Below are 26,864 nucleotides of genomic sequence, written 5' to 3'. Positions count from 1 at the left end.
GACAGTTGGTGGTGGGTGGGGTGGGGGGGCACAGATGGAGGGAAGAGGCGTTGGTGTGTGGGAAGGATGCGTGTGAGCCCGGTAGAGGGCGGTGATCTTTGACTGGCCAGGGACATGGGCGCCCTACCAATCTTAGTCAGATAGGGACTCGTTTAAATAAAACATCCTGAACTCTTGTCTAACACCCTGCCAGATTCACTACCTAGACAGTGGGCAAGAGCAGGAATTTGACCACAGGAGGCTGCAGCCAGGGCCGTGGGACGGTCCCCAGCATTCAGTGGGAAGAGAGGTTCGAGGATGATTGCTGTTCAGCTTGTGGAGAACTGGAGTTTCCATCATGATCAAAATGGGGACCCCTGGGGATTCCCTCACGTGTCATTGGGGAAGGGCCAGGGATTGTCTCATGCTCTATCAGGGGAGGCCGGAGCTGGGGAGCCCAAGAACTCCTTGTGTGGCCCAGGAGTGGGTGGGGGGAAGCTCGCTTGCTCCTCATAGCTGACCAGGAGTTCAAAGAGAATGAAATTTTAAAAGGTACTTTGGCTCTTTCTGGACAGTCAGTGCCTCCTGCCATCTTTCTGCTGCCAGGTAGCAGACAATGCAGGACTTCTACTGCCTTAACGTTGGTATTACTTCGAGCATCAATAACTTTTGCATCTTAAGCAGGCTCTATCTGATTTCAGTGGCAGCGTTCTTGAGGGTCTGAATAGGTGTTGTTAATATTAGGACAGCTGGAACTTTGATAGGTTGGGGGTTGGGGGGAGGTGAGGAAGATCACTGTTTCCTGGATTTTGACCCATCACATGAACATTTTCTGCCCATCGAGAGGGGCAGCATGTTAAAGTTAAGGCCAGTGTGTGTGCTCCCTGGGAAATATGTATTGAGCTGCATCGTATAATGTTGGTATGCACAGCTGCACATTGGTGAAGTCAAAGAACTTGCATTGTACAATAGAGCACATGTGGGCCGACAATGAACACCTGGAATTTGGAATTTATGCAGGGTAATGAAACTGAAAAATCTTGTTTCCATTCAGTTACATAGAATGTAAGATTGTTGGTGGTGTTGAATAATATGTTAATCACCTGTTTGATACATCTGTGGACAACAAATTGTCTGATACTGCGAATGTCTTTGGTGATAATATGGTACGAGCTAGAGACATAAAATATGGAACCACTGGAAGTACTGTTCCTATGGTGGAGGGCTCCATGCAGCAAACAGCACAGCTGTGGAACTGCTTCCCTTCTGAGCCTATGACCCTGAAGGCAGTTCTCTTCATCATTGCCAGATATCAAGGGCATGTGGATATGGTCAGTGAACGTAATATCAGATTGATTTGCATAATTGGAGTCTGGTACTAGTACCATCTAATGTCTCTGGCATGTCTTCTTTGTTCTTCTTCTCATGTCTGATAAGAAGTGAGCATTGAAAGCAATCCCATAGCTTCTTATTGAATGAGGAGGAAATAGGATACTTCTAAATGATCCCTTCCCAAAAAGTAGACGGCTTTGTTGGCTTTTAATGTTTTAATGAAAGTGATAAGCTTAGCACTTGGAATGGGACAGAAATGGAAGAAATGCACTGGTTGCCTCTTTCTACTTTTATTTGCATTGAATTTAATTCCCCAATAAAGCTTCTGCACTTCATTTTGAAAATGAAAACTGCCAGTGGAAAATCAGATCAGGAAATTTGAGTGCAGTGCAAAGTGGGCAGGGAGCTATTGAGTTCTGTCATTCACAATCACTTTATCGCAAAGTTCCCTCTCAGCCAGCAGGAACTTTTAGCCTCATGTGTATATGCAGAAAACATTAACAATGAAAAGGATTGCTGACTTAAGTTTTTTTTTTAAAAAAGCAAAAGGGTAAGTGAGTGCACACTTGTTTAACAGAATTCAGCTTTCTTACAGAGCTCTGTGGTTTTATAATTTTGATTCAAATATAAGACTAGTAATTTAAATTTCTGTTTTTGATGGCAAGGGTTCCTGTTCCCAAGCCCAAACCAGGTTATTGTTTTTAAATTGATCCAAAAACTTTCAGTGAGTTTTTTGAGAGCTTTGGTGTGCAGTGTTCTAGATTTTTGACATGGTGAAACTGTTACTGTTCAAGTGGAAATGGAAAAATGTCAAATGCCTACCCCGCTCCCCACTACTCCCCCACCAGCCTGAGAAACAATGTGCTGATGTAGAAATGGGTGAGCAGCTGATTGAAGCAATCTGAATTTGATTTATTTTCTCCTGATTTAATGACAGATATTTTCAAAGAAGATAAAACCAATGAAAAGTAAAATGCAGCAGAAATCTGCAAAGAGAAAAGATGAGCTTGTGTATGACCCTTCCATCAGAACTCATATTACTTAAATATAAATAATGGGAGATCAGGGCAAAGGCCTGCTCAGGATTGGGAAAAGAACATTCTGGGCATCTTATTAACATACAGCTGCATCTGGATCAATGTGGGTCCCCACAGTAAAAGTTTTTGTCTCGAGAAAGTGAGTGGAATTAAAAGAATTATTTCAAAGCTAGACCCTATGTCAAGAATTTGCGAGATGGGGCTCAGAAAACTTGGTGATGTAGGTCCTGGGAGCATAGTGGGAGGGCAATTAGAGGAGCCAGGAAAGGTATTTGCTTAAAAAAAATTACTGAGGGGGAGGAGAGAAATTGAATGTATGGGGCAGCAAATAAAATTGAAAGATAGCTTGTGAAAGCCATATGCCATGTTTGAGTTTCCAAATCAAGGAAACTGAGAAATCCACAGCGATACAGTGTATGTTTGTCTGATTTGGCATGCATGCTCCCTTGACTTACCCAGGTCCAGAGGGCTGAGGTGTAGTTTGTTAAAAGTCTTAAGTGAGTGTAAGGGTACAGCTCAGAATTAACCAGAATTGGTAAACTCCACACTAATTCGGGCAGGACCACCATACACATCAGGGGATTAATTTACAGGATTATCTAGATTTGGCTGAATGAACCGCAGTATTTTGTGACAGATCTACCCTTTCAGGTCTCATTAATAAATCAGACTGGCTGTTCAATCATCAACAGTGGTCTGGAATATTGCTGACCTGCCTGGCTCAGATATCAGATTACTGAGTCAGTCACAAAAGGTAAATGGAGTTCCATCATCAGCCCTATCATATTGGAGCCAACACAACCCCAAATAAACCCTGCTTACAACCCCTTACAAAGTCGGTCAGTCACTAGGTGGTCAATAGATAACTGATAAGTGTGGATACCAGGAATTTCACAATTAGCATAGTGAGTAACATAGCAAAACATAAAATGTCAGAGTGCATTGCCACTATCCTCTGACTGCAGCATGACAAAAATCATACCACAACAAATTATAGTTTTACTAAATGGAAGAGCAGAGCTTCAGCAGCAGTTGCTTGCTTCTCTGCATTGCCATCCAATAGGCACTGAGATCTGGAGATATGAGAGCATATTCCAGTAGATGTCAACCCAGGTCTTAGAATTTTGTGATGGAAATCACACCTGCCAAATGGAAACACAGTAATTTCATCATATGGAACACTACTTGAACCTTTTTTATTGGACATTGCACATGACTTGTTTAAAAAAAACAGCAGAGCTAACCAGCTGAAAACATGCTTGCACATTTGCATTCTGAGAGACAGTTACATAGGGAGACAATGGGAGCGCTCCCTGATTCAATTAGTGAAACGGGTTTTGTCAATAGTGATGACCAAAAGACATTGAGAGCCATTAACTCATCTGATGAAAGGTCACAGACCTGAAACGTTAACTCTGCTTCTCTCTCCACAGATGCTGCCTGACCTGCAAAGTATTTCCAGCATTTTCTGTTTTTATGGCAGATTTCCAGCAATTGGAGTATTTTGTTTTTATTTAAAAAGTAGGACCTTGAAAGTAGTAATCTCTGGATTACTTCCAGTGCCGCACAGTAGCGAGAGTAGAAATAGAAGATAAGGAGGATCAATGTGTGACTTGAGGCATGGTGCAGGAGGGAGGGCTTCAGATTCTTGGGGCATTGGAGCCAGTTCTGGGGCCGGAGGCACCTATTCAAAAGGGAAGGGTTGCACCTTAACAGGACTGGGACCAATGTCCTCGCGGGCAGGTTCACTAGTGTGGTTGGGGAGGGTTTAACTATATTGGTAGAGGGACGGGCACCAGCATATAAATGTAGAAAAGGGGAATAAGTTGCAAAAAATGAGAACGTTGGATTGTAATAGAAAAGGAAGTAGTACAATATTAGATAGGAGCCCAGACTAAGAAGGACTACGAGGATTACAAAGGCAGGTTTACAATGCATGTATGTAAACACACAAAGCGTGTTGAATAAGACTGATGAGCTACAAGCAGAAATAGCCACGTGGGAACATGATGTAGTAGCAATAACGGAAACTTGGCTTAAACATTATGAGGACTGGGTGCTTAATATTCAAGGATACGAAGTGTTCAGAAAAGATATGGAATGAAAAAAAGAGGTAGGGTGGGAGTACTGATTAGGGAAGACATTGTAGTGTTGGAAAAAGAGTATGTCCTTGAGGGGACAAGGACAGAATCCATTTGGTTAAAGTTAAGAAGCAAGTAAGTTGATCATACTACTGGGGGTATTCTATAGGCCTCCAAGTAGAGAGAGAGAGAGAGAGGGGAGCAAATCTGTAGGGAAATCACAGAGATGTGCATGAACTATAGAGTGGTGATACAGGGGGACTTTAATTACCCAAATATTGATTGGGATAATGTTAGATTAAAGAGATAGGATGGGGGAGGAATTTCCAAAATGGTTCAGGAGAACTTCCTTGACCAGTATGTTCTTGGTCCAACTAGGAAGGAGGCATTGCTGGGGAATGTGATAGACCAAGTGGACCAAGAGTCTGTGGGGGGAGAGGGTTCACTTGGGTAAATGTGATCATAGTATCATAAGGTTTAAATTAGTAATGGAGAAGAGCGAGGAACAGTCTAAAGTAGAACTTGTAAATTGGAAGAGGGCTAACTTCAATGGGATGAGAGGGGATCTAACCAGGGTAAAATGGAACCAAAAATTGACAAGAAAACCTGGGCAATCTTTAAGGAGGAACTGTTTCAGGTACAGGCGAGGTACATTCCAATAAGGGGGAAAGTTAGGGGAACCAAAGCCATGGCTCCTTGGATGACAAGGGAGATAGAGATTATGATGATAATAAAAACGAGGGTGTATGATGCATGTCAGGTAAATGCTTGAAATAAGAACCAGGTCAAATGTAGTATGTTGAGAAGGGAAGTGAAGAGGAAAATAATACTGACAAAGAGAGAATATAAGAATAGAATGACAGTTAACATAAAGGGGAACACAAATAGTTTTTACTGACATTTAAATAGTAAGTAGGTAGTAAGAAGTAGGGTGGGTCCTATTAGGGACAAAGAGGGTGATTATATAGCCAGAAGTGCTCAGCAAGGCTAGAAGGCAAGTGCTGAATGAGTACTTTGAATCAGTGTTTACTAAGGAAGACAATGCTGCCAAAATATAAGTAGAAGCAGAGAACACAGGAAATAGGAGCAGAAGTAGACCATATGGCCCATCGAGCCTGCTCAGCTATTCAATATAATCACGACTGATCTTGGGCTTCAATTTCACTTTCCTGCCTGTTCCCTATATCCCTTTATTCCCTGTGAGACCAAAAATCTATCTTTCCCAGCCTTAAATGTATTCAACGATGCAGCATCAACAACCCTCTGGGGTAGAGAATTCCAAAGATTCACAACCCTTTGAGTGTAGACAGAATATAAAATACAGCAAAGAATGACTCAAAGCTTGATAAGGAAGGTAAAATTAGAGTACGAGAGAAAGCTAGCTAGAAATATAAAGACAGATAGTAAAAGTTTCTATAGATATTTAAAAAAGAAGAGTTAACAAAGTGAGCGTTGGTCCTATAGAAGGTGAGTCTGGGGAATTAATAATGGATAATAAGGAGATGGCAGATGAATTGAACAGATATTTTGCATCAGTCTTCACTATTAAGGATACAAGTAGCATCCCAGTATTAGCTGTAAGTCAGGAAATGGAAAGGAGGGAGGAACTCAAGAAAATTACAATCACCAGGGAAGTGGTACTGAACAAATTGTTGCAGCTGCAGGCTGACAAGTCCCTGGGTCCTGATGGACTTCATCCTAGGGTGTTAAAAGAAGTGGCTAGTGAGATGGTTGATGTGTTAGTTTTAATTTTCCAAAATTCCCTAGATTCTGGGAAGATTCCATTAGATTGGAAAATAGCGAATATAACTCCTTTATTCAAAAAGGGAGGGAGACAGAAAGCAGAAAACTTCAGGCCAGTTAGCTTAACATCTGTCATAGGGAAAATGTTAGAAGCTATTATTAAAGACATTATAGCAGGGCACTTAGAAAAAATCAAGGTAATCAGGCAGAGTCAACATGGTTTTGTGAAATGGAAATCATGTTTAACCAATTTATTAGAGTTTTTTGACGGAGTTACATGTGCTGTGGATAAAGGGGAACCGGTGGATGTATTGTACTTAGATTTCCAAAAGGCATTTGATCAGGTGCTGCATCAAAGGTTATTGCAGAAAATAAAAGCTCATGGTGTAAGGGGTAACATATTGGCATGGATAGAAGATTGGCTAGCTAACAGGAAACAGAGAGTAGGCATAAATGGGTCATTTTCTGGTTGGCAAGATGTAATGAGTAGTGTGCCACAGGGATCTGTGCTGGAGCCTCAACTTTTTACAATTTATATAAATGACTTGGATGAAGGGACCGAAGATATGGTTGCTAAATTTGGATGACACAAAGCTAGGTAGGCAAGTAAGTTGTGATGAGGACATAAGGGATTATAGATAAGTTAAGTGAGTGGATAAAGACCTGGCAAATGGAGTACAATGTGGGAAAGTGGGAAATTGTCCACTTTGGCAGGAAGAATAAAAATGAAGCATATTATCTAAATGGTGAAAGATTACAGAACTCTGAGATGCAGGAGGATCTGGGTGTCCTCGAGCATGAATCGCAAAGGGTTAGTATGCAGGTACAGCACGTAATTAGGAAAGCTGATAGAATGTTATTGTTTATCGCGAGGGGAATTGAATACAAAAGTAGGGAGGTTATGCTTCAGCTATACACGGCATTGGTGAGACTACATCTGGAGTACTGTGTACAGTACTGGTCTCCTTATTTAAGGAAGGATGTAAATGCTTTTGAGGCAGTACAGAGAAGGTTTACTAGACTAATACCTAGAATGGGCGGGCTGTCTTACGAGGAAAGATTGGACAGGCTAGGCTTGTATCCGCTGGAATTTAGAAGAGTAAGAGGCAACTTGATTGAAACATGTAAGATCCTGAGGGGTCTTGACGGGGTGGATGTGGAAAGGATGTTTCCTCTTGTAGGAGAATCTAGAACTAGGGGTCACTGTTTAAAAATAAGGGGTCACCCCTTTAAGACAGAGATGAGGAGAAATCTTTTCTCTCAGAGGGTCATGAATCTTTGGAATTCTCTTCCTCAAAAAGTGGTGGAAGCAGAGTCTTTGAATATTTTTAAACAGAGGTAGATAGATTCTTGATAAGCAAGGGGGTGGAGGTTATCGGGGTAGGTGGAAATGTGGAGTAATCAGTTCAGCCATGAACTTATTGAATGGCAGAGCAGGCTCGAATGGCCCAGTGGCCTACTCCTGCTCCTAATTCGTATGTTCAGATGTTCGTAGTCATTTCTCCTCATCTCAGTGCTGAATGATTGGCCCCTTATCCTGAGACTGTGTTCCCGCGTTCCAGATTCCCCGACCAGCGGAAACAATCTCTCAGCTTCTACCCTATCAAGCCCTTTCAGAATCTTTTATGTCTCAATTAGATCACCTCTCATTCTTCTAAACTCCAGAGAATATAGACCTAATTTACTCAGCCTCTCATAATAGGGCAATCCCCTCATCCCAGGGACCAATTTAGTAAATCTTCGCTGCACTGAAGATTTGCTAAATTGGTCCCTGGGATGAGGCGGTTGTCCTATTAAATGTGGAGACCAAAACTGCACACAAGGTGCAGTCTCACCAAAGCCAATTCTTTATTCCTGTACTCCAATCCCCTTGCAATAAAGACCAACATATAATTTGCCTTCCTAATAGCCTGCTGCACCAGCATATTAACTTTGTACATTCCTTGTATAAGTACCCCCAAGTCTCTCAACACTTACCAGTTTCATATGAACATACGAATGATAATGGCAATAAGATCTCAATCATTTACCTCTATTCGTGCCACTAGTTCATCTGTCTTATTACAGATGCTTCATGCATTCAGATAAAAGAACTTTAATTTCATTTTTTACCTCTAGTCCCTGCAATGACCTTATTTGCCGACGTACAATTTTTTGTTAAACTCTCTGTCCCTTCCTGTCCCATTCTGTTGGCATTTATTTACGTCACTATCCTGCCCCGATGCCCTGACCTCTTTCTTTGGATTTCTACATTTCCCTTTACTCAAACCCTCCCCCTGTTCTGTTAGTTTAAAACCCTGTCCACAGCCCTAATTATGCGATTGGCCAGGACACTGGTCCCAGCCCGGTTCAAGTGAAGCCCATCCCAATGGAATAGCTCCTTCTTCCCTGCGTACTGATGCCAGTGACCCAAGAATTGAAACCCCTTCTTCCTATACCACTCTTTGAGCCACGCATTTAGTTCTCTAATCTGCTTGACCCTGTGCCAATTTGCACCTGGCTCAGGTAACAATCCAGAGAGGATTGCCTTTGCTGTTCTGCATTTTAGTTTGGACCCTAACTCCTCAAATTCTCTAAGCAAAACATCATTTCTGGTTCTACCTATGTCATTGGTTCCCACATGGACCATGACAACTGGATCCTCCCCCTTCCACTCCAGGTTCCTCTCCAGCCACAAGGAGATGTCCTTAACCTTGGCACCGGGCAGGCAACACAGCTATCGGAGCTACCATTCGCAGCTGCAGAGAACAGTATCTATCCCCCTGTCTATACTGTCTCCTATCACTACCACATTCCTCTTCACTCCCCGCACTGAAATGGCATCTTTCACTATGGTGCCATGGTCAGTCTGCTCATCCACGTTACAGTCCTTCTCTTCATCTACACAGGTAGCAAGGATCTTGTACCTGTTGAACAAGGTTCAAGGAACAAGGCTGAGGCTCCTCCATCATTACATGCTGATTCCCCCTATCTGCCTCACTCGCAGTCACACCCTCCTATCCCTGACCATTGGCAACACCTAATGGTCTCCCTACTCCAAGGGGTGTGACTGCCTCCTGGAACAAAGTGTCCAGTTAACTCTCCCCCTGCTCTATGCTCCGTAATATCTGCAACTCAGTCTCCAGCTCAGCAGTTCTGAGCTGAAGTCGTGCAAGCTGCAGACATTTACTGCAAACATGGTTCTCTGGGATTGCAGTGCATTCCACAGATTTCCACATGCTGCAGTTACAGCACACCGCTGGCTCTGCCATCTCTGTACAACTTTATTTTTTTAATTAGTCAATTAGTTAATAATTCACAGCTGAAGTAATGGAAAGTTGCACTCACCTACCTCGGAGTCAAATGAAGAAGACTCACCAGCTGCTGGAAGCTGAAAAAGATAGGAAAAGGAGCCCCTTTTTCCCTCTCTGCACCAAATTCCTACATGCACCAAATTTACAACTTCACTCTGGCAATCTCCCACTCAGGCAGATGTTTCCTATCACTGTGTCCCCTCACTGGAGAAAGTAGAGGTAATGTATCAGGTGAAAATTGATTGGAAGGAGAAACTGGAAAGGCTTAGAATGGCTTGCATCCCAGGTTGATAAAATAAGTAGGAGTGGAGATAGTGGAATGGCTTGCATTCCAGTCTCCCCTAGATATTGGGGAGGTACCAGAGGATTAGAGAGTGGCAAATATGATACCCTTATTCAAGAAAGCATGTAAGGACATTCATAGTAACTATAGGCCAGTCAGTTTAACATCAGTGGTGGGTAAGGTTTCAGAAACAATAATCAGGGGGATAAAATAGCAGGCACTTGGAAAGGTTTGAGCTAATTAAGGATCGCCAGCACAGATTTGTAAAAGGCAGATCATGCTTGGCTATTCTAAAGGAAATTTTGATGAAGTAACAGAGAAAGTTGATCAAAGAAAAGCAATCGATGTTGTCTATATAAATTTTAAGAAAGCATTTGACAAAGTACCACATAAAAGACTGGTTAACAAAATTAAGGTTCATGGAATAGGAGGATCCGTGTCAGCTTGGATACAAAATTGGCTTAAGAACAGAAAACAACGAGTTGTGGTAAATGGTTGTTTTTCAGACTGGAGGATGGTAGATAGTGGTGTTCCCCAAGGGTCAATGCTAGGACCACTGCGTTTTTGATATATGTAAATGACTTGGACATTGGAATACAGAGTAAATTTTCAAAATTTGTTGGTGATCCCAAACTTGGAGATGCAGCAAACATTGAGGATGATACCAATTGACTGCAACAGCACATAGATAGGCTAGCAGAATGGGCAGACAAGTGGCCAAAGAAATTTAATACAGAGAAGTGTGAGGTGATGCATTTTGGCAGAAAGGATAGGGAGAAGTAATATAGACTTAATGGTGCAGTTCTAAAGAGTGCATGGGCAGAGAGACCTGGGGGTTCATGTGCATAGATCTTTAAAGGCAGCAGAACATATTGCGAGAGCAATTAGCAAAGCATATGGGATCTGGGACTTCTTAAAAGAAGGTAATGAGTACAAAAGCAGTGAAGTTACGTTGAACCTTTATAAAACGCTGGTTAGGCCACAACTAGAGTATGGCGTCTAGTTCTGGTCACTACACTTTAGGAAGGATGTGAAGTTCCTTGAGAGGGTGCAAAGGACATTTACCAGAATGGTTCCAGGGATGAGCGATTTTAGCTACAAGGTTAGGTTAGAGAAACTGGGGTTGTTCTCCTTGGAGCAAAAGAGACTGAGGGAATATTTGATAGAAGTATACAAGATTATGACAGGTTTACATAAAATCAGCAAAGAAAAGCTGTTCCCATTAGCTGATGGTACTAGGACTAGGGGACATAGATTGAAGGTTTTTGGCAAGAGATGCAGAGGGGATGTGAGGAAGAACTTCTTTCGGCAGCAAGTGGTAATGACCTGGATCTCGCTGCCTACAAGGGTGTTGGAAACAGAGACAATGGATAATTTCAAAAAGAAATTGAATGGGCATTCGAGGAAAGTAATCCTGTAGAGCTACAGGGATACAGCAGGGGAATGGGACTGGCTGGATTGCTCAACAGAGAGCCTGCATGGAGTTGATGGGCCAAATGGCCTCCTTCTGTGCCATAATTACTCTATGGCCTACATTTTATTATGGCAATGGCGGGGGGAGGGGGAGAACCCGCCCCGGTGCTCTGTCAGATCCCCGAAGCCATTTGCCGATGAGGGGGCAATTAACTGCCCGCCATCAGGGACACCATCTCTTTAAGGAATGAGTTCCCACCTCCAGAGCTGCCGGCCAATCAGAAAGCCAGCAGCTGTGCAGTACTGGCAGCACTATTGGGAGCAATTGAAAGGCGACTGGGGTTGGGGTCGGCGGGGTTATTCAGGCAGGCCCGACGACGGGATTGGGGGTGTTGATGAGGGTGTGGGGGGTGGCGCTTGTCACAGGGGGAACTGCTGGGGGCCTGTATTTCCCCCAAAGGAGGACCCCACCCACCCCCCCCAAACCCCACTAGGAGGCCACCAGGCTGTACCTGGCAGCATCTTCCCACCGCGGTGAGCCCTCTGCCTTCCCCAAAATTGAGGTGGAGGCAGGACGAGGCCACTTAAGCGCCTGGAGTGGGAAGGCTGTCCTTGGCTACCCTGTCCCATACAAAATGGCAGGGGGCCCGGGCAACGTCGGGAATGGTGCCCCTGCCTTTTTTTTGTCCTCCCCCTGTCTCCATGCCCACCTCCAAGGGCAGAACAAAATTCTGCCCTATGACTCTACTCTGTGAGTCTATTTGCAAGTCCAGTATTGCATACCAAGCTTACCTGTCATCAACTTCTTAATCTAAGCTCTCTTGAAGGACTTCAGCAAAGCAATGTGCCCATCTATAAACTGATTCCTGTGCTAGAGTGTTCAGTGACAGGTTTAGGCTGGAAACATTCCCCCACACAATTGTTCCCTCTTGTCTTGAATTCAGTTCACGTCTTGACGTGGTCCACAGGAACCAAACAATTGCATTCATTCCAACTGTTTTGAGCCATGAAGAACATTTTTTGATGTGTTTGATAAGCCACAAGTTAATTCTGTATGAGCACTTCATTGTGTTGAAGAGACTCAAAGCCCTCTTTGTTTTTTTTCTCAATATGATGCTTAAGGACTGTGTTGAGCTTAAAGTTGGTATCCACTAGGATTCCCAGGTACCACATGAATTAACAGTTGAGACAAACGGCTCTTATATCTTACAATCAATGCCTTTAAAGATCTCCTGTTAAGTACGGCAAAGTCATAATTATTGGAGCATGTAGTGACTAAATTTATGGGTATGTTTTTTGACTTTTCTTTCCTTAAAATTGTTCCGTATTCTTCAATAGTTGTTGGGTTACTTTTAGGAGTTGGTGTAAGTTTTTAAGTGTTTTTGATTAGTTAGTTCTAATTAATAGGAAGTTTTGAGTCAATCAGAATTCTATGATTTTCTGTGATGTTTGAACATATCAAACACATTGGGCAGAATCTTACAGTCTGAAATTTTTCTGCTGTCAGGAACAAAAGTGGGCCCCGACTGCACTGGTGTTAGCTGGCAGCAGTGTCAGGCTCTTATGGGAGACAGCCAATTAAGAGGCTGCCGTTGCCTTTGCTGTCCAATTAAGGTCAGTGAATGGGTTCCCAAGACAGGAGGCCCAATCAGAGGATCCGAAGCTCTGGTCAGTCAGCATCCCAACTGGGAGAGATGGATGCTGTTGAGGCAGGAAGGAGACCGTGAGAGCATCTAAAAATGGAGGTATTCTCTGCAGCATTGTGAAAATTTAAAAATCACGCATGGCCACAGCTGTCAGGCCATCAGTATGGAGGTGGAAAACCCTCCACAGGATGGCTTGCAACCGCAGCTGGGCTGTCACATCCCATGGGTCCATGCTCGGGTGACTTAAAGGAGGCGTTAATGGCCTAACCCCCCCCACCCCCTCCTCCCCAATCCTGACCTGCTGCCAGGAGCCTGCCTCGAGTTACCTGCTGGGCTCCAGCCTCATTGGGGGGACCCACCCAGGAAGAAGCCCGTGGCATCATCAACGTTCCCCCAATTGGCCCATTAAAGGGCCTAATTGGCTACTTGTCGCTACTGAGCGCCGCTGCCACGTTGACCCCACCTCCTGCAAGATTGTTTGGAGGCTGGAGTCTGATGGGTAGTCAACCCGAAATGCTATTTTCCAAGATTGCTCCCAGTTCTGCCTCCCAACCCGCCTCTATGGGGCCAGGAATTTTAAACCCTTTGCTGCAGGGACTTTTTTCATTCCTATGGCTATATATCTGACATGTGCAAATCTTTACGTTTCTTCAAAAAGCCTTCAATAATGTACCACATCGTAGTCTCATAACCAAGAAGGAATCAGGGGAAAGGAACAGAACATGTAGCAAACTGACTATGTAACTGAAAACAGAGTAGGGGTTTAAGGTAGTTACTCAGACTAGCAAAAGATGGCAAATGGTGTTTGGTTCTTGGACCACTGTTGCTTGCCATTTACATAAGTGACTTGAGCTCTGGAATCGGAAGTAGAACATCAAATTTGCAGATGACACCAACGTGAAGAATATTGGTAATACTGAGGAAGAGTGCAACAAAATACCACCAAGGTGGGAAACTCTGCACTCTGTTGGGGGTGGTGGGGGCAGGGGTGGGAAGGGGTGAACTCTGCGTTATGATGTACTGTTTGCAGGGCTGGTAGCTTTTTAAAAATGGCGGCAGCACCTGCTCTTTCATCAGGTGACGCTGTGAACGGCTGAGGCCGCACCCACCACATGATTGGGGGAGCGGCCATTGTGAATATGTAAATGGCCACGTAATCACATCAGCGCGACAGCATGGGTCCCGTGGGGGTCAGCCACCATGTTTCACGGCGGGAACACAAAATCCAGCCCATGGAGTCATAACAGCACAGGAGGCCATTCAGACCATCGGTTACATGCTGGCTCCCGGTAGAGCAATCAAATCCCATTCCCTGGTTCTATTCCCATAGCCCTGAAAGTTTATTTCCCTCAAGTGCCCATCCAATTTCCTCTTGATGTAGAAAAGATGTTTCCACTTGTGAGGACTCCCAAACACGGGGCCTTAAATATATGATAGTCATGAGGAGATTCATATGGAGCATAAATGCCAGTTGAGCTGTATGGCCTGTTTCAGTGCTGTAAATTCTATGTAATTTTATTTAATTTTCCCATTAAAGATGCAATGGTCTGTGCCGCGATCACACGCTGTAGCAAAGCATCCAAATCTCTGAGTAAAGAAATAGGTGACTCATCGATTCATTTTGAATTTAAACACAAATAATGCCAAGGTTCTTCTGGATTCACTTATGAAGCTCTCTCATTTACAGTAATTCTAAGTATTCCCTTATGTGGTGACATTTTGCAACATCTTGCAATCGGTTTAGCATTTGGCACTTCAACAATCACAAGATAAATATGAATGGGAGGGGCGATCCCTGCTATCTCAGTTCATCCAATTCAAATAATCTCATTATCCTCAACAAATTTCTCACAAATTGATCTCATCACCAAGTTATTATGCTATGGGAAAAGAAAGATGTTCACATCTAAAATGACCAAAACTAGAGTTAGTGTACAACAGTTGTAGTTTTATGTTATCTTTTTGCCTACTAAACAACAGTGGCTACAGATCAAAAAGCAATCATTGGCTTTGAAACCTTTTGGGATGCGCTAAGGATGTGAAAAGCACTATATACGCAAGTCCTTTCTTTAATTTTGGAAGACATATTCCATGCTTTGAAATATATTACATCCCTACTAATAGAAACGGTACACTACATAGCATCTGAATGCTCTGGACCTTAGGTTTGAAATATTTTTTTTTAAACTGAACATTAAATGAAGCTGCCACATTATGGTGATTATATAGGGAGGCTTGTGTCAGTATTTTGCTTAGTCCAGAGCTTTATCAATCTTCTGGTTCTTTGTTACTCTGCTTGTTCTGTAGAGCAAACATTCTAGGGAAAATGAGCATATTGGGCTTGCAAACTTCATGCTTAAAGTTTTCCCTTCCTACCAAGCTTTTAAAATCTCTATTTTTTTTATTAATCATTCATGGGATGTGGGTGTCCCTAATTGCCCTTGACAGGTGGTGGTGAGCTGCCTTCTTGAACCGCTGCAGCCCATGTGAGGTAGGTACACCCACAGTGCTGTTAGGAAGGAAATTCCAGGATTTTGACCCAGTGACAGTGAAGGAATGGCGATATATTTCCAAGTCAGAATGGTGTGTGACTTGGAGGGGAACTTGTAGGTGGTGGTGTTCCCATGCATTTGCTGCCCTTGTCCTTCTAGTTGGTAGAGGTCGCGGGTTTGGAAGGTGCTGTCTAAGGAGACTTGGTGTGTTGCTGCAGTGCATCATGTAGATGGTCCACACTGCTGTCACTGCGTGTCTGTAGTGGAAAGTGTGAATGTTTGTAGATGGGATGACAATCAAGCGAGCTGCTTTGTCCTGGATGGTGTCGAGCTTCTTCAGTGTTGTTGGAGCTGCACCCATCCAGGCAAGTGGAGAGTATTCCATCACACTCCTGACTTGTGCCTTGTAGATGGTGGACAGGCTCTGGGGAGTCAGGAGGTGAGTTACTCGCCGCAGGATTCCTAACCTCTGACCGGCTCTTGTAGCCGCGGTATTTATATGGCTACTCCAGTTCAGTTTCTGGTCAATGGTAGCCCCCAGGATGTTGATAGTGGGGGATTCAGCGATGGTAATGCCATTGAATGTCAAGGGGAGATGGATAGATTCTCTCTTGTTGGACGTGGTCATTGCCAAGCACTTGTGTGGCACGAATGTTACTTGCCACTTATCAGCCCAAGGCTGGATATTGTCCATGTCTTCCTGCATTTCTACATTGACTGCTTCAGAATCTGAGGAGTCACGAATGGTGCTGAACATCGTGCAATCATCAGCGAACATCCCCATTTCTGACCTTATGATTAAAGGAAGGTCATTGATGAAGCAGCTGAAGATGGTTGGCCCTAGGACACTACCCTGAGGAACTCCTGCAGTGATGTCCTGGAGCTCAGGTGATTGACCTCCAACAACCACAACCATCTTTCTTTGCGCTTGGTATGACTCCAACCAGCGGAGAGTTTTCCCCCTGATTCCCATTGACTCCAGTTTTGTTAGGGCATCCTTGGTGCCATACTCGGTCAAATGCTTCCTTGATGTCAAGGGCAGTCTCTCTCACCTCACATCTTGAGTTCAGCTCTTTTGTCCCTGTTTGAACCAAGGCTGTGATAAGGTCAGGAGCTGAATGGCCCTGGCGGAACCCAAACTGAGCGTCACTGAGCAGATTGTTGATGAGCAACTGCCACTTGATGGCGCTGTTGATGACACCTTTCATCACTTTACTGATGATCAAGAGTAGACCGATGGGGCTGTAATTGGCCGAGTTGGACTTGTCTTGCTTTTTCTGGACAGGAGATACCTGAGCAATTTTCCACATTGTGGAGTAGATGCCAGTATTGTAGCTGTACTAGAACAGCTTGGTTAGGGGTGCGGCAAGTTCTGGAGCACAGGTCTTCAGAATATTGTCAGGACCCATAGCCTTTGCAATATCCAGTGCCTTCAGTCGTTTCTTGATATCATGCGGAGTGAATTGAATTGGCTGAAGTCTGGCATCTGTGATGCGGGGGACATCAGGAGGAGGCCATGGTGGATCATCAAGTCAGCACTTCTGGCTGAAAATTGTTGCAAATGTTTCAGCCTTATCTTTTGCACTGATGTGCTGAGCTCCCCCATCATTGAGGATGGGGATAGTTGTGGAGCCACCTCCTCCAGTTAGTTGTTTAATTGTCCACCATCATTCATGGCTGCATGTGGCAGGACTGCAGAGCTTAGATCTGATCCGTTAGTTCTGGGATTGCTTAGCTCTGTCTATCGCATGCTGCTTACGCAGTTTGGCATGCAAGTAGTCCTGTGTTGTAGCTTCAACAGACTGGCACCTCATTTCGAGGTGTGCCTGGTGCTGTTCTTGACATGCCCTCCTGCACTCTTCATTGAACCAGCGTTGGTCTCCTGGGCGATGGTAATGGTATGTATGAATTGTTGATAGTCTGTCTCATATACTAAGAAACTGCATTATATTTCAGCCAATATCTTGTAAAGCAAAAGGTTTACAAAACTAGTTTAGCCATATTGGGGTTGGTTTCAACCTCCCCCACCTTGGGGAAACCAGGCAGGGTGCATTTAAAATAGAGCATAGGACTTACCACTACTTTCTTGCCCTGATCTGGTTAACTGCAAATTTAAGTTGCAAATGGAAAGCAGGCCAGTGGGGTCCTCTTTAAATATGCAGATTGAGTTTCAATAAGAAAATCGTGGTCTCCAATCTGCTAATTTAACCTGAGTGGGGGAGCAGTGGTGCCTTCCTTACCACGCCAAATCTGCCAGGGACGTAATCCAGGACCAAAAGAAACCCAACAACGTAAATTTAATTTTTTTTAGTTTCCTTGAGGCCAGCAAGAGCAGGAATACTGGATCCACAGCAACATCCTTCTGCCACCCAATGCCAAGTGGCATGTTACTGAGGCCTCCCCTTTAACATGGGTTGTGTCTGCCTGCTACTGAATCCAGACTGGCTGGCCACTCGTATTCCCACTTGGAAGTTAAAAATGCTTTCAAATATTTGATGATTTTGAAAAGCCTCTTCTTCTTGAACAAATTATAGTGGAACTCATAAATTCCACCCATTTGTTCCTGTGTGATTTCACTCTTGTCGTATTTATTTGACTAACAATACAACCCTTTGAAATCTATAATTACTTCATTGGGGTTTTCAGTTGATTTGGTGACACAGCAGAGATTTATGTGCCAGATTATTATAATTACATTACTTCCCATGGCTTCCTTTTTGATAATGGCCCAAGATGTGGGAACAGTTACTTGTTTTGAAGAAAATAAGTGTTTGCTGTCCTTTATGTTTGTATCTTTTAACTTGTATAAAATGTAAAACCTCTATTCAAGAAAGGAGGGAGACAGAAAGCAGGAAACTATAGGCTAGTTAGCCTAACAGCTCTCATTGGGAAAATTCTAGAATCCATTATAAAGGAAGTAGTAGCAGGACATTTAGAAAATCAGGCAGTTACCATGATTTTATGGAAGGGAAATCAACTTCGACAAATTTAATAGAGTCTTTGAGGGTTTAACAAGCAGGGTGGATAAAGGGGAACCAATAGATGTAGTGTATTTGAATTTCCAAAAGGCATTCGATAAGGCACCACATAAAAGGTTACTATACAGGATAAAAGCTCACGGTGATGGGGGCAATATATTAACATGGATAAAGGATCGGCTAGCTAACAGAAAACAGAGAATCAGGATAAATGGGTCATTTTCACATTGGCAAACTGTAACTAGTGGAGTGCCATAAGGATCAGTGCTGAGGCCTCCACTATTTACGATCTGTATTAATGACTTGAATGAAGGAACTGAGTGTATTGTAGCCATATTTGTAGACTATACAAAGATAGGTAAGAAAGCAAGTTGTGAGGAGGACAGAAATTGTCTCCAAAGAGATACAGGTAGGTTAAGTGAGTAGGCAAAAATTTGGCAGATGGAGTATAATGTGGGAAAATGTGAGGTTGCCCACTTTGGCAGGAAGAATGGAAAAGCAGAATATTATTTACATGGAGAGAGACTGCAGAATCCTGCAGTACAGAGGGATCTGGCTGTCTTTGTACATGAAACTGAAAAGGTTTGCATGCAGGTTCAGCAAGTAATTTGGAAGGCAAATGAAATGTTAGCATGTATTGCAAAGAGGATGGAGTTTAAAAGTATGGAAGTCTTGTTGCATTTGTACAGGGTATTTGTGCGATTGCACCTGGAGTACTGCGTAAATTTTGGTCTGCTTATTTAAAGAGAGATATACTTGCATTGGAAGTAGTCCAGAAAAGGTTCACTAGGCTGATTCCTGGGATAAAGGCGTTGTCATATGAGGAGAGGTTGAGAAGGTTGAACCAATACTCATTGGAGTTTAGAAGAGTAAGAGGCGACTTGATTGAAACATATAAGATCCTGAGAGATCTTGACAGGGTGGATGTGGAAAGGATTTTTCCCCTTGTGGGAGAATTTAAAACTAAGGTTCACTGTTTAAAAATAAGGGGTCGCCCATTTAAGATAGAGATCTTAGTCCAGTGGATACAAGCCTAGCCTGTCCAACCTTTCCTCATAAGACAACCCATCCATTCCAGGTATTTGTCCAGAAAACCTTCTCTGAACTGTTTGCAACACATTTACATCCTTCCTTAAATAAGGAGACCGATACTGTACATAGTACTCCAGATGTAGTCTCACCAATGCCCTGTATAACTGAAGCATAACCCCCTTACTTTTGTATTTAATTCCCCTCACAATAATGATAGCATTCTATTAGCTTTCATAATTACTTTCTGTAGCTACATTCTAACCTTTTGCAATTCATACAGTAGGACACCCAGATCCCTCTGCATCTCAGAGCTCTGCAATCTCTCACCATTTAGATAATATGCTTCTTTTTTATTCTTCCTGTCAAAATGGAGAATTTCACAATTTCCCACATTATACTCCATTTGCCAGATCTTTGCCCACTCACTTAACTTATCTATATCCTTTTGTAGCCTCCTTAGGTCCTCTTCACAACTTACCTTCCTACCTAGCTTTGTGTCATCAGCATATTTAGCAACCATACCTTTGATCCCTTCATCCAAGTCATTTATATAAATTGTAAAAAGTTGAGGCTCCAGCATAGATCCCTGTGGCACACCACCTGTTACCTCTTGCCAACTAGCAAATGAACCATTTATGCCTACTCTCTGTTTCTTGTTAGCTAGCCAATCTTCTATTCAACACCAATATGTTACCTCCTACACCATAAGCTTTTATTTTCTGCAATAACCTTTGATGTGGTACTTTATCAAATGCCTTCTGGAAATCTAGGTGCAGTACATCCACCAGTTTCCCTTTATCCACAGCACATGTTACATCCTCAAAGAACTCCAATAAATTGGTTAAACATGATTTCCCTTTCAGAAACTCATTTTGGCTCTGCTTGATTACCTTGAATTTTTCTAAATGCCCTGTTCTAATGTATTTAATAACAGCTTCTAACATTTTCCCTATGACAGATGTTAAGCTAACTGGCCTGTAGTTTCCTACGTTCTGTCTCCTTCCCTTTTTGAAAAAGGAGTTACATTTACTTTTTCCAATTTCCTCTGATAGGGAGGCAGTGGCGTAGTAGTACAGTCGTTGAACTAGTAACACAGAGACCCAGGATATTGCTCTGCAGACACGTGTTTGAATCCCGCCACGGCAGAAGGTGGAATTTGAGTTAATAAATAAATATGGAATGCAAAAGCTAGTCTAATGATGGCCATGAAACCATTGTTGATTGTTGTAAAAACCCATCTGGTTCACTAATGTCCTTTAGGGAAAGAAATCTGCAGTCCTTACCTGGTCTGGCCTACATGTGACTTTAGATCCACAGCAATGTGGTTGACTCTTAAGTATCTTTTGAGATGGCGTTGCAAGTCACTCAGTTCAAGGGCAATTAAGGATGGGCACTAAATGCTGGCCTAGCCAGCGGCACCCACATCCCATGAACGGATAAAAAAAATTTAATAGAAACTTACCCAAATCTAGGGAATTTTGGAAAATTAAAACCAACGCATCAACTATGTCACTAACCACTTCTTAGGTCCAACAATTTTCTCAGTACCACTTCCCTGGTGATTGTAATTTTCTTGAGTTCCTCCCTCCCTTCCATTTCCTGATTTTACAGCTATTTCTGGGATGTTACTTGTATGGTGAAGACCGATGCAAAATACCTGTTCAATTAATCTGCCATCTCCTTATTTTCCATTATTAATTCCCCAGACTCACTTTTTATAGGACCAAGACTCACTTCATTAACACTTTTTTAAAAAATATCTATAGAAACTCTAACTGTCTGTTTTTATATTTCTAGCTAGCTTTCTCTCATACTCTAATTGTTCCCTCCTTATCAATCTTTTACTCATTCTTTGCTTTTTAAAAAAAATTCTGTCCAATCTTCTGACCTGCCATCCATATTTGCACAATTATATGCCTTTTCTTTAAATTTGATACTATAACTTTTTTAGTTAACCACGGATGGTGGGTCCTCCCTTGGAATTTTTCTTTCTCATTGGAAAGTATCTATTCTGTGTATTCTGATATATCTCCTTAAATGTCTGCCATTGCATCTCTATTGACCCATCCCTTAACCTAATATGCCGGTTCACGTTAGCTAGCTCTGCTTTCATGCCCTCATAATTCCCCATAAGTTTAAAATACTAGTCTTGGACCCATTCTTCTCTCCCTCAAACTGAATGTAAAATTTAATGATATTATGGTCGCTGCTACCTAGGGTTGCCTTAACTATGAGATCATTAATTAATCCTATCTCATTGTCCAATACTAGGTCTAGTATAACCAGCTCTCTGGTTGGCTTGAGAACATGCTGTTCCAAGAATCTATCCTGAAAACATTCTATGAACTCTTCATCTAGGCTACCTTTGCCCATCTGATTTTTCCAGTCTGTATGTAGATTAAAATCCCACATGATTATCGCTGTACCTTTCTGACAAACTGCCATTATTTCTTCCTTTATATCCCTTCCTACAATGTAGTTACTGTTAGGCGGCCTGTACACAACTCACACAAGTGATTTCTTGCCTTTATCATTTCTCATCTCTACTCAAGCCGCTTCTATATCCTGGTTTCCTGAACTTAGGTCATCCTTCTCTATTGCGCTAATACCATCATTAATTAACAGAGCCAGCTGGAAATGCTTTCAGTGGTCACAGACCAGTTGAGCGTTGATGGACTGAAAGCCCTTCCTGTTAATGAAGGTGGCTGCCTGGTCCGTTGGAGCCTTGATAGCCATATGCATGCAATTTATCACAATTTGCACCTGGGAGAATCCAGTAATGGCTGCGAAACCGATGGCCATCTCGGCCTGACTGTCAGGGTCAGTCCAGTAGCGCACATAGTAGCCGACCCTCATGAGCAGGGCATTGGTCACCTCCTTGATGTAGAGATGGGCTGCTGCCTGGAGACCCACACATGACCCCAGTGGTTCCCTGGAAAGAGCCAGACGCATAAAAGTTGAGTACCACGGTGACCTTCAAGACCATGGAACATAGGGTGACCACCAAATCCCACAGGTCACAACTCATCCTGCAGCAGGGTGCATTAGTCAGTGTCGACTTCGCTGGAGAGCCGTAGACTTCGCTGACACTGCCGCTCACACTTTTGAAGGTAGCTGATTCGAGTCTGGTGCACTCTCTAGTACAGGTGGGCTCTTCTTGCCATGGCCAGCTGCTGGTGCTCTAGTCATGGAGCTTCATCGGCAGGCACAGCTGCCTCCTGGCCCTCCCTCCATCGGTGGCGCTGCATCACACCATGGAGATCCACAAAGCTGATCAGTCGGCCTCCACAGTGCTGTCCTTGCAGAGACAAACTTACCTTGGCATCTTTGCCTTTGCTACTTCCATTGGCTTACACACTAATGGCTCTCAGTATCTATTCTTGCTGAGAGCCAGCCCAGCACCCAGTAGTATGGCCAACCAACCTTCTCACCCAGTAGTATAGCCACCTGACACTCTCACTCGGTAGTATGGCCACCGGAACCTTTCAGCCGAGGCCAAGCCCACTCGTGCAGAGCGCTGCATGCTGACAATGGCCTCTGCTCCCCTTCTTCCCCTATCCAGTGCTTGTCATGGTTGCCTTCCCGTCATGGAACTGAGGCCTCGCTTCAGTGCTGCCACCTTTCAACGGCCAAGAATCTGAAGGCACATGAGACCGCCCACCGTTCACTTAATTCCAGGCCTCCCCATTGAAATGCAATCAATTGCATGCTAATGTATTACAATGACATTAGCAATTCAAATGGCAGTCCCCATCGCATTTGGGCAGCGAGCACCTTGGAGCTTTCCCGCCATTGACAAAATCCAGAACCAACATCACGATGTCCCATTTCCGGGCAGGCACCTCTGTCAGTATTCTCCAGCATCACACTACCTCCCACAAAGCCCCCCATTCCTCCGTCCCATTCTCCCTTCCCCTCCCCACCAATGCCTCCATTCCCACTCCTAATGGCTCTAGGAGTGCATGTTAGGAATGTGTGTGTCTCAATTATGCATCCGAATTCCTGACATATACTCTCTGTGGGCAAAGCCATGTAGTTTCCAGCAGAATATATTTTTTATATTTTCAATTCCATCACATATTTCAATTAAGACCCAGTAAAGTCCACAGAGAGGTATTGAAGCCATTATTTCATGTTACTTAATGCTCTTTTAATGGATATGTTGCCACAGTGTGAAATTATTCTTGGGTCACTTTGTATTAAATTGGGATTTATTAACCATTATCTGTCTTGAGGAAATAAAAGTTAAATGTCCTGTATGATAAACCTTCCATAAATAGCAATGATAACAAAGACTCATTACAAGGGATATATGGTACAGCTTTGCACAGGAAATTATCACTTGGGGATTAATTATGTCATGCAAAAATAGTTGGCAATTTCATGTGTTTCCCTAGATACAATGGACATTAACCTCAACATGGAGACGAAACACACTGTGAAGTTTGTACAATTACTTCTTCAGATTATCTGGTTTATGGCTAAACAGCCATTACATTTTATACGTTCAAGTCCCATTTGTTCCTCCTCCTGTGTGCTATTTAGAATTGTTGCCTTATTGCATACCATTATGCTGAGCTGTTGTTGTACTTATGTTACTTATGTTAACTGGAAGATAATAGAAACTAAGGACTAATTGCACTGGAAAGATTTAGGTAATGAAATAGATGGGAAGAGGTCAGTACAAACTCAAATCACACCCCAAGATTTTCTTATCACTTATACCCAACCTTGGGTATGTCGTTTATTTATTTAAAAAATTGAGTTTTTGCTCATCAGGGTTGGTGTTGGGAAAGGAAATACTTGCCCGTTCTGAGCATCTAATGTCAGCATTGAGCATTACTTATGTCAACTATGGCATGATTAGATACAACATAAAGATTCTTCTGCTCTATTCCAATAATGTCTTCACCCTCGAGCTCAGAAGAGCACCCTTAATGCACCAATGTGACACTTTCTATTCCTGTTCCACCGTGTTGCTTGCCTTATGAAGTGAACTGACTATGTAATACCAAATGTTTTATATACCCTGTGAATGTTATGGGGAAATATTATTCATTTTAGCTCTGCTCTATATCTTGTGTTTGTTGCAGCTGCCTGTGTAAACACTGACATTTATTGTCTTGCATGGTCAGGCTTTTGCTGTTCCCTTTACGTTCACCACTCCAACCTGTCCCATTTCCATGGGTTGGGGCTCATGAATCCTGGCAGGATTCACTGAAAGGGTGCCCACCAGCTAAAACCTCTAAGGCCTCACATAATAGGCAGCTGGAGAGATGGCCACCTATTTCAGTACAGTCACCCCCCTCCCCCCATCCCTAAATCTCACCTTGAGTTTATGTGGGAAAATAAAGGTGGGAAATGATGTGAGAAAAGTCTTAAAATGTAAGTAAAATAGCCAATAGGTACATAGCATCCATCCAACCATCTATTCTCTTCTTGAGAATCTCGGAGACAGAGGTCTGGTGCTACTGGGGCCTTCAACACACAGACTGGACAGGATTTCAGAATGGCACCTCAGCACCCATCTGAATGGCCAAAGTTTCCAAGGAGTCTAATGTTCTGGTTTTCTCCCAATTCATCAAATTACATCAAGTGTAGAGCACAGAAACAGGCTGTTCAGCCCAAGTGATCCATGTCAGCATTTATGTTCTCTTCCCACTCCTCATAAATCTAATCCTGTCAGCATTTCCTTCTATTCCTTTTCTCCCTCATGTGCCTATCTAACTTCCCCTTAAATGCATCTATGCTATTTGCCTCAATTATTGCTTCTGGTAGCATGTTTCACACACACATCTCTCTTTGAGTTAAAAAGCTTCTCCTGAATTTTGTATTGGATTTATTGGTGAGTATTTTATATTTATGACCTCTAGCTTTATACTCCCTCACAAGTGAAAACATTTTCTCTACATTTACCTTATCGAACCCTTTCATTATCTTCTCTTTTTGATAAAAGTTCAATGTAACTTCTCTGCTTTTCAATTCTGTTTCTCTAGAAATGAACCCCAGTGCTTGCTTTGCTTTTTTATGGCCTTAATAACCTGTGCTGTGATTTTGAACAGCAAGCAAGCTCTCTGGGATCAATTGCCACTTGAAGGCTGCATTGTGTGGCTCACACACAGCCCTAGATGACAAGAATGACTGCTTAATATAGTTGTATTTACAGTTGGCCTTAACAGATTTGTAATTAATCGAGCAGGATTTTTGGGGAAGCCCAAGATCTTGCCAAACAAGCCTCCTAAAGGGACAGCAGGCAGGAAAGTAATCATAGAACCATGGAAGAGATTCAAATGTGGCAAAAATGGATGCCACTTTAATTTTCAGTCCCTCTACTCACAGAATCCCTGATTACTGTCCCAAAAAAGGAGTAGTTATTCACCAAAGTTTATTTTACAAAATGGTACATTTTTTTCCTATTAACATCATGAAAAATTATTAATTTTGTAATCAAGAAAAGTATTTTCCAGGATATTTTATAAACTGATTCTTTAAAGTGATTACATTGAGTAATCTTGATGTTTCTTCCCAGGATCAAATCAGGGATGTGGTGGGTACTTAACCAGGACCAGGGGCACCTTCGGTTCACCAGATGTTGATTTCGATGGCAAATATGAAAAGAATTTAGATTGTTTGTGGCACATTTTTGTACCTGTAAACAAGATTATCAACATGACATTCACAGTCTTTCTACTTGAGGACCCATCTGATGGAATATGCACATCGGATTATGTCAGTGTAAGTATTTTGTAATTTGAGTAAAAGAAGCATTGAACAAAGTTTCCATTTTAGTTCAAATCTAAAATGGCAACAAGTTCACTGTGAAATAAAAGACTACTACTTACATTACTGTGCAGGTCTTTAGTATGAAACTCTGTAGCACCATTCCCCTCATGCACCCTTGATCCTGGTGTGAAAGCAACTGTAGTTAAGATTTTATCCACCCTACATTAGCTATTCATGAAACATTTAAGTACATTAGCCAATCTTGCTGAGGTTGTTTTGGCAGTCTTTAATTGGTAGAGCATTTTACAAAATGAGGCCTTAGAGCAATACATTACTTTAAGAAGTAATATTCAGAATAAAAAGGGAGGCTGCATTGAACTGTTTCACCCAACAAATAACAAAACTCTATAGAAAAAGTTAACTCAGAAGATCACTGAAAGAAGTAATATCCTGGAAATTCCTGGAAGGTTTTGATATTCTCTGTTGTAAAACCATTTCTTTTCCAAGTAAATAAGATTAGAGTGTTAAACGCGTGGCTCATAGATTGGTGTGGAAGAAATGGGTTTTGATTCGTGGGTCACTGGCACCAGTACTGGGGAAAGTGAGAACTGTACCATTGGAATGATCTTCACCTGAACTGTGCTGGGACTAATGTTCAGGTGGGTGTAGAAGTAGGGTGGTAGAGAGGGCTTTAAACTAATTGGTGGGGTTGAGGGATCAGGATTGAGAAGATGTGATAAATGAAGTAGAGAAGACAAGGCAAGAAAGCAAGGTATCAATAAGGGAAATGATGATCAGAGTGTGGCAGGAAGAGACAGAGTGTACAAACCTA

The 26,864-nt window shown here is 42.7% G+C and overlaps 1 protein-coding gene across 3 annotated transcripts in view; it reads left to right on the top strand.

Annotated features, from left to right (window-relative positions):
* cubn (cubilin (intrinsic factor-cobalamin receptor)) overlaps positions 1–26,864 on the top strand; it is a 403,204-nt gene that overhangs the window by 336,900 nt on the left and 39,440 nt on the right. For 2 of the 3 annotated variants that reach the window (XM_068013303.1, XM_068013322.1), the window contains exon 52: positions 25,839–26,044. The exons of the other annotated variant lie outside the window; for it this stretch is intronic. In XM_068013303.1, coding sequence (XP_067869404.1) covers positions 25,839–26,044 — 206 coding nt within the window. The remainder of the gene's footprint in view (positions 1–25,838; positions 26,045–26,864) is intronic. 3 annotated transcript variants of the gene reach the window in all.

Source organism: Heterodontus francisci, chromosome 2 (genome assembly GCF_036365525.1).
Source record: "Heterodontus francisci isolate sHetFra1 chromosome 2, sHetFra1.hap1, whole genome shotgun sequence".
NCBI classification, from domain to species: Eukaryota; Metazoa; Chordata; class Chondrichthyes; order Heterodontiformes; family Heterodontidae; genus Heterodontus; species Heterodontus francisci.
Note: the sequence above shows the minus strand (reverse complement) of the source record. Positions and strands in the feature narration are given on the sequence as shown.